This window comes from Salmo salar, chromosome 01, assembly GCF_965601325.2.
Source record: "Salmo salar chromosome 01, fSalSal1, whole genome shotgun sequence".
Taxonomy (NCBI): domain Eukaryota; kingdom Metazoa; phylum Chordata; class Actinopteri; order Salmoniformes; family Salmonidae; genus Salmo; species Salmo salar.
This window is the reverse complement of record NC_138291.1, coordinates 27759954-27768869: the sequence shown is the minus strand read 5'-3', so window position 1 is coordinate 27768869 and position 8916 is coordinate 27759954. Positions and strand designations below refer to the sequence as shown.

The following is an 8916-nucleotide window of genomic DNA, read 5'->3' as shown; positions in this document are numbered from 1 at the left end:
AACACATAGCCCCCCTCAAGTCAGGCAGAAACCTTACTGATCAGCCTCAACCAACACTGGACCCTGGATGGTCAGTAGGATCACTGAGTCATACGTACGTATACCTAACAAACACAGACTCATAACACATGGAAAAATAAAGTTTGGCGGGATGAATTGAGTCCTTTTGTGCTGCAGAAAGGCCTTGACTTCAGGCCTTACCTCATTTGCTGCAGCTGGCCCCTGGATCCCTAATACACTGCCAGGAGTCATCCACATCACACACTTTGCTGTGGGAGTAGCATGTGCATTATTGTACTGGCAGTGCCTTTGCCAAGAAGATGTTAAGAGTAAGCACTTGTCCAGTGATGAAGGTTTGGGTGGGTCAAAGGGATGATTTTCATTAAGAGGTTGTGGATTTGAGGGAGCTCTACTCAGAAGTTCTTAATCTGATCACGTCATCTCTGTGTGGCTAGTGCATGAAGTCTTTGTTAACCTTAAACAACTCATACCCGCAAATGAATGAAACAATCATTCAGCTGTGAAATAATTCAGTGTGGATGTAATGCCAGTACTGGATGACATACTTGAAACTCATTGCCAAGGGTGCTGAGTTCTGTGTAACTTTGAAGTGTTACTAGACTCCCACTCTCATTTTAACAGAGTTGAGAAATGTTTCCACTTCTTCTCCAGCAATCCAAGAACTGAACAATGACACGCACACACACACAAAGTCTATATCGGTGTAGTGTAGTGCTGTCTCAAGCCAGTACTCGCAATTCCACAAAAAACATTTAAAAAGCCAAGTATGAATATCATGAAAGGAGAAGTGGCTGTCTTAAAGGCAGGTTAACGTTTTTCGTCTTATATCTTGTTCTGGAGGCAGCTCTGCAGAGTGGTCACAAGTTGGCACAGCCACAAAGTCATACAATTTTGACTTTGCTGCTGGCCCATCTCGGGGATATTGCTCTGTTCTGCCTCCAGGACAAGACTCATCCCAATAAATGTCAACCTTCGTCCATGTGACCTAGTTCCATTGCCCCAATCTGACAGCACCTCAGTCATGCAGTACAAGTTGGGGAGGACACCTCAGTCTAAGCACATTACAGTTATCTTCCACCGCTTCCTTTTGGTCAGGGAATGCCTGTTTTATGTAAAGTTTTTACGATGTAGGTCTAAAATGATATCTGCTCCAAGGAGAAGCTGTAAAAAAAAAAAAGATAATTAATAGAATGCAAATTCTATTTAAGCTGTTCCAAAATGTTATTCCATCAAAACGAGTCCCATTTCTGTTTAGCTTATAAGATCTGTATTCCCTCCCCTTTTCCCCGGGTCTTGACTGCTGCCCAGCCTGGACAATATCTGTATTATGTCTGCAGTTGGGCAGATAAGGGAGCTGAGGACCTCGGTACAAATGGCAAAAGGTAGCTAAGAGATTGACATTCTACATGGTCTCCTCCATCAAGGGTAGTCACTGAGGCTGATTCAAATGGAACACTTACATTTCCGGAGCCGTGGCTTAGGGTTAGGGTTACTGTTCATACTTGATTACAATGAGGACCCTACATTCTGAGCGTAATGATATGGTTTGGGTTTCTAATGGGAACACTTGAACTCTGACCCCAAGGCAGCACTCTAATGGTGACGGCTCATTCAGTCATTGTGCCTCTGACCGAACTAACACAAATGTGTCTCTACTGGGACAGTTCCACTGACAGGCAAATTCTCCGGTCTTTGTTCCCGGATAGAATTGATTAAAAGGTGTCAAATCCATAGAATATGATGACTCAATGGCCCCACAATGCTGATACAGCCTCAATGGCCTCTCATTTCACAGCACAGAGTGATCATTCAAGGGAGGGATCAGTGAGGCCCAAAGCAAAGGCACAAAGACCAGCCTAGCCTCAGAGCCATACAAAGCATACTTTACGTATTTCTGAGCACCTCCAAGACATATGACACCTACTAATGGTCTAGTTACTTTAGACAGAAACAAAAGTAGGGAGTTGGTCGGGGAGGATGGGTCGGTGTACAATCTAGCAATCTGAAGGTTGCGTGTTCGAGTCACGTGAGGGACAGCTGTAGCCTTTTAGCTAACCCTTCCCCTAACCCTTATTCTAAACTTGACCAAATTCACCTAACCTTTGTCGTTAGTTCACCTAACACCATTTATTTTTTTCCCCATAATTCTTCTTTGTTGTTACAATGCAACAAGGTGCTTAATGATCTTCTTGACCTTCCTTTGACACCGGGTGCTGTAGATGTTCTGGAGGGCAGGCAGAGTGCCGCCGGTGATGCGTTTGGCTGTATGCACCACCCTCTGGAGAGCCATGCAGTTGAGGGTGGAGCAGTTGCCTTACCAGGCGGTGCTGCAGCCCGACAGAATGCTCTCAATGGTGCATCTGTAGAAGGTCGTGAGGGTCTTAGCGGCCATGCCAAAATGTATGATACGTAACTTACGTCATCCAATTTGTATGCTATTGTACAACCAGGTAAAACGTATGATACTATACGTCCTCTAATCCATATGATATTTTACGACCACTATTCCATTCATAATGTAACCTAACGTAACATATCATACTAAATGGAGTGTTACATATTTACATACATTATAATACGGAATGCCCTGAGACCATGTTGCAGAGACAGACATACTCTCACACACATGCACACACGCATGCACACAAAGTAAACATGCAAAGGTTATGTAATACATGTATATCAATTTGTATTTGTATAAAAAATATAAACAGGTATTTATGTGTATCTGCATTTATAACATGACTCTTGGTTGCAGCCATATATACTACTAAATAGTGCACTGTTTGTATTGTAATTTATGTTCTGAGTAACTGTACTGTTTGTCCACTGCCAGCTATAATTTTATTTTCTGTTTGAAAATTGATAGGAGTGGCTTGGTTGTCATGGTGGAGTTTTTTGAGGACTCTGTGGAAAAGCTTCAGAGAGATCGAGAGACTCCCTTCCAGGACAACACACTCCTACAGAGCAGCAAAGACAGTAGCAGAGAAACCCCTCACTAACTGACCCTCTGAACTCATATCAAAGCTCAACAGACACAACAGTCAATCCACCAAACTCATTGAGCGCATGTACAGTAGGCTATGTTTTCGACCTAGCAATTACCACCAATGCTTTATCAGATGATGGTGGTCAATTAGTGTTTACTGCATAGACAATGTAACATGTTCTATATCTATGATGTTAGGAGCAACCTTAGGAGCCTCCCAGACAATAGAGGACAGGGGCAGGCCAACCACCCTGACGCCCAGGGCAACACACCAGGGGATCGGAATGAGCACCATCGAATCAACCCCAGAGTCACAAGACAACTGCAGCTTCCACTCTAATTAGATTTCCCATGAGCAAGAGGAGAAGCGCTAATCAGCTCCAGTATATCTCCACTACACAGCCCATGTCAGCCCTGCTCTCCTCTCCTGACACACTGGACAGTACACAGCCCTGGTCAGCCCTGCTTTTCTCTCCTGACACACTGGACAGTACACAGCCCTGGTCAGCCCTGCTCTCCTCTCCTGACACACTGGACAGTACACAGCCCATGTCAGCCCTGCTCTCCTCTCCTGACACACTGGACAGTACACAGCCCTGGTCAGCCCTGCTCTCCTCTCCTGACACACTGGACAGTACACAGCCCATGTCAGCCCTGCTCTCCTCTCCTGACACACTGGACAGTACACAGCCCATGTCAGCCCTGCTCTCCTCTCCTGACACACTGGACAGTACACAGCCCTGGTCAGCCCTGCTCTCCTCTCCTGACACACTAGACAGTACACAGCCCTGGTCAGCCCTGCTCTTCTCTCCTGACACACTAGACAGTACACAGCCCTGGTCAGCCCTGCTCTCCTCTCCTCACACACTAGACATGTTTGGGTTGGAAATTATCATGATTCTGAAGGAGAGAAGCTGAGCAGAGCAGGAGCGAGCTTGGTGGGTCCAATGCTCCTCTGTCAGCTGTTACTCAGAGGAAAGACAGCTGGCTTTGCTACTCCCAAACACACAGCGAAGTTATGATGATTGTCCTGCATGTAGTAACTTCTGTTCATTAATTCCCAAGAAACTAGGTCAAAGAAAGACAAACATAGCCTACTTCACTTACGTGGGATAGAAAAGAAATGGACAGACCATGCATGCTGACCCAGCTAGCCATTTACTGTTGTGATTTTTAGAAGATGTGCATAACAGTAATAGTGTTGGCATGGTGGAGACAGGAGATGAAAGACATACTGTATAAGTGTATCATTGTGGTTTGAAAGGGATGATGTGGCCAACTCTCTATTGGTTGTTTAAGATCTTATGGGAGAAAATAAATGTTGTTTCCAGACAGTCAAGGACAGGGAAACGGATGATGCAGCATGGATGAAAGGGGAAGATGAATGGGATTTGTTATATAACTTCTCTAGTTTTCCAAGAACTCAAATTGAGCTTTAACTGTGTGCACTACCCATATCCCCCATATTGTGTGACACAAAGATCATATTGTTATGTCAATGTTCAATTATTGCTGTTCTACTACTACTCAATAGCTAGCCGTTTATTAAGTGCTATATTATATATGCATGACAAATTGACTTAATCTAGTATAGCCTACTCAGTCTAAACTTGCCTTGATTAGAATGACTATTACAAAAGACTCAGAATATACAATTGTCTAATTCGCAGAAAATCTGAACGCTGTAGCCTTCTGTAGTATCCAAATTGCGTGCTACACGTGCGTTTTATTCAATGGCAGAATAGAGGAGCATATTTTAACACACAAGGAAGTATTATATCATACTGTAACTTGGTAGAAATTGTGTGGCCGCTGGGCGCTTGGACCGAGGGGGGCTGAGCGTAGGCATCGATAAGACCACGAAGGGGGAGTTTCTTCTTGTAAAATGCACGCAAAGCCTCCCAAAAATTCCCGGTGATTTCAGATCCAAGGTGGTCATATCCATGGGAGCACCATTCAAAGTCGAGAACTTTCACTTCGAGTAGTACTGCGGCTCCAACCCTGGAATCTCATTGCTGCCCGCGCGCGCAAAAAAACATGAACTATTACAGATGGATTAAAATGTATCTGAAATCATTTTCATAATCGATTGTTTTTGTAAGTACAGGGAAGCTTTACATTTTCAATTTTATGAGCATATGTTAAAGCTGCGAATTGATATACTTATATTTAAGATATTGAATCCATTCTGCGCAATGCTTACCTGGACATTATGAAGACACATCTAAGCATTTTGCATGCTTGGGAAAGGATAGGCCTACATTGCTGCTAAATAATTCTGTTCACCTCAATTTAACCACTTGATATCGCGCGTGGCTATCGAAAAAAACGGAATCTTGATCAATCACCAGCGTACACGCAGCGGCAATTTAATTTTTGACAAAAATATGAACCAGTTGGGGATTGCAGTTTTAGTGGTTTTAACCATTGCAGTTGTACGGATGTGTGACTGTCGGAAGGACTCAACAGGTGGTGGACAGGAGATGTGGAATCAGCTCCGGGCGCGAGCTAGGGGGCAAGGTCACTCCGCAGGGGGAGCGAACGACGCTGACCCCGCCAGACCATCCAGAGAAAGCTCGCACAGGTCCTCTCACAATGTATCGCACTCCGGTCGCGGGGCTCCGGTGAGCTCAGTATATCAACGAGATAACAGGCACGCGACGGTAATTAAACCAGTTTCAGGTTCCATAACAGAAGCTTCCCACCGGGCGGACGATTCCACCGTCTCACAAGATGCTGCGCGTAGAGCCGCAAGACAGCTCGGCACCCATCACTCATCACAGTACAGACCCCGAATAATTTACAGACAGAGCAACAAACCCAGCTCCACGCACACCAGGCGCCTTGCAGGGTAAGATTTTGCTTGTTATAGGTTATAAGAAATGCCTGCAGGAGTGCGTTTGAGTTTGTCTACAGATGTAGGATCTTAATTTGAGCCAGTATGCTACAGCAGGAAAATAATCCTTTAGGGGTTGATACATTATTCGTAAGGGAAAATCAAGACTGACATTTGAAAGTGGAAATTACAAACTTCTTAAGCCTTTGTTAACCTCAAATACACTATAAGTCAAATACACTACAAGTCTCCTGCAACAGTGTGATGAAATTAAGATCCTACATCTGTACCAATCATTTAAATCCTTTTTTTTTAAAACATAAAATCTGCTGTCTCTTCCCGGGGTTGTAAAGTGAGTATATTGTTCAGTGAGTGTAGGCCTAGGGTAGTTATGAACACCTGTATCAAGGCTACATAATCGTCATTGGTGTTCAGAGAAAGTGATTGATGTTGGTGACCTGTGGGGAATGTCATGAATAAACACAAGTCTATTAGAGTGAACGTCTGCTTAGTTGGTAGGCATACACTTGCTGTTACTCTGCTATACAACAATGATTGTATTATACCATCGAGCAAATGTAAGCAAGATTTGAAATTATTAGGTTTTAGTCAAATGTTATATCTGTTTGGAGATCTTGTGGTCAATTTGCAGTCTAAAAATGATTTGTAATTATGTTCCAGCCCCCTGACCATCCGCTCAAGAAAAAATCATCCCGCGGCGGAATCTAGTTGGTGATCTGTAGCCTATGCAGTTGTGTGCTTGCTATCTGCAAACTGGGCGCTTATATCACACATATAGGCTGGGAAACATGTATTGGCATGTATTCATGGATGCCAAGGGAAGCCAGGCTTCCCCTTTGTCTCTGTATGTGTAGGCCATCTATCTGATGCTGTCTGGTCCAAAAGAGTATGACATTGTTGAGCCTGTAGCATTGAGTGCAAGGGAAGCCAGCAAGCATTTGGCCTCCCTTGATAATTTTTTTGTATAACATAATAGCCAATCAATGTTGAGCTAAACTGAGTGAGCTCAACTGTGAATGGCCCTGGCGCACCAAAACAAAAGTGTCAAGGGAAACCAGTTTGTATTTGGCTTCACTCCAATCACATCGCATCGAGAGCATACGTTTTGACAGAAACTCTTTGTGCATCTCGTTGTGTTGTTGGCCTCCGGTGGCTAGCTAGCTAGCTAAAATTGGCCCATTCCTAAATTAGCCATGGATGGAGATAGGGATTTGGACTCGGCCTTAGGCCTATATATATATATCTATATCTACTAGAGGTCGACCGGTTATGATTTTTCAACGCCGATACCGATACCGATTATTGGAGGACCAAAAAAGCCAATGCCGATTAATCGGCCAATTTTTTTATTTATTTGTAATAATGACAATTACAACAATACTGAATGAACACTTATTTTAACTTAATATAATACATCAATAAAACCAATTTAGCCTCAAATAAAAAATGAAACGTTCAATTTGGTTTAAATAATGCAAAAACAAAGTGTTGAAGAAGAAAGTAAAAGTGCAATATGTGCCATGTAAAAAAGCTAACATTTAAGTTCCTTGCTCAGAACATGAGAACATATGAAAGCTGGTGGTTCCTTTTAACATGAGTCTTCAATATTCCCAGGTAAGAAGTTTTAGGTTGTAGTTTTTATAGGAATTATAAGACTATTTCTCTCTATATGATTTGTATTTCATATACCTTTGACTATTGGATGTTCTTATAGGCACTTTAGTATTGCCAGTGTAACAGTATAGCTTCCGTCCCTCTCCTCGCTCCTACCTGGGCTCGAACCAGGAACACATCGACAACAGCCACCCTCGAAGCAGCGTTACCCATGCAGAGCAAGGGGAACAACTACTCCAAGTCTCAGAGCGAGTGACATTTGAAACGCTATTAGCGCGCACCCCGCTAACTAGCTAGCCATTTCACATCGGTTACACCAGCCTAATCTCGGGAGTTGATAGGCTTGAAGTCATAAACAGCACAATGCTTGAAGCATTGCGAAGAGCTGCTGGCAAACGCACAAAAGTGCTGTTTGAAGGAATGCTTACGAGCGTGCTGCTGCCTACCACCGCTCAGTCAGACAGCTCTATCAAGTCATAGACTTAATTATAACATAATAACACACAGCAATACGAGCCTTTGGTCATTAAGATGGTCGAATCCGGAAACTATCATTTCGAAAACAAAACGTTTATTCTTTCAGTGAAATACGGAACCGTTCCGTATTTTATCTAACGGATGGTATCCCTAAGTCTACATATTTGCTGTTACATTGTATAACCTTCAATGTTATGTCATAATTATGTACAATTCTGGCAAATTAATTACGGCCTTTGTTAGGAAGAAATGGACTTCACACAGTTCGCAATGAGCCAGGTGGCCCAAACTGCTGCATATACCCTGACTGCTTGCACGAAACGCAAGAGAAGTGACACAATTTCCCTAGTTATAAGAAATTCATGTTAGCAGGCAATATTAACTAAATATGCGGGTTTAAAAATATATACTTGTGTATTGATTTTAAAGAAAGGCATTGATGTTTATGGTTAGGTACATCGGTGCAACGACAGTGCTTTTTTCACAAATGCGCTTGTTAAATCATCACCCGTTTGTCGAAGTAGGCTGTGATTCGATGAGAAATTAACAGGCACCGCATCGATTATATGCAACGCAGGACACGCTAGATAAACTAGGAATATCATCAACCATGTGTAGTTAACTAGTGATTATGTTAAGATTGATTGTTTTTTATAAGATAAGTTTAATGCTAGCTAGCAACATACCTTGGCTTCCTGCTGCCCTCGCGTAACAGATAGTCAGATTGCCATGTAGGCTCCTCGTGGAATGCAATGTAAGGCAGGTGGTTAGAGCGTTGGACTAGTAACCGTAAGGTTGCTGTTACAATGTCTCCTAGTAGGAGGGGGCTGCAGGAATCAGCAGCAGGAGAGCAAGGAAGTTCCAGTGGCACAAAACGTTTAATATGGTAGTCCCGAACTCAAATACAACATGAGGGAAAAACACGCACAAATCGAAGTCGCCACACACAGGGAAACTA

The 8916-nt window shown here is 43.2% G+C and overlaps 1 protein-coding gene across 1 annotated transcript in view; it reads left to right on the top strand.

The window, feature by feature from the left end:
* The first annotated feature begins 4894 nt into the window (after positions 1 to 4894).
* The window catches only part of LOC106589425 (latent-transforming growth factor beta-binding protein 2), a 153771-nt gene continuing 149749 nt past the window's right edge, over positions 4895 to 8916 (top strand). The window contains exon 1 of the mRNA XM_014179443.3: positions 4895 to 5861. Within this exon, the coding sequence (XP_014034918.3) occupies positions 5398 to 5861 (464 nt within the window). The 5' untranslated portion in view covers positions 4895 to 5397. The remainder of the gene's footprint in view (positions 5862 to 8916) is intronic.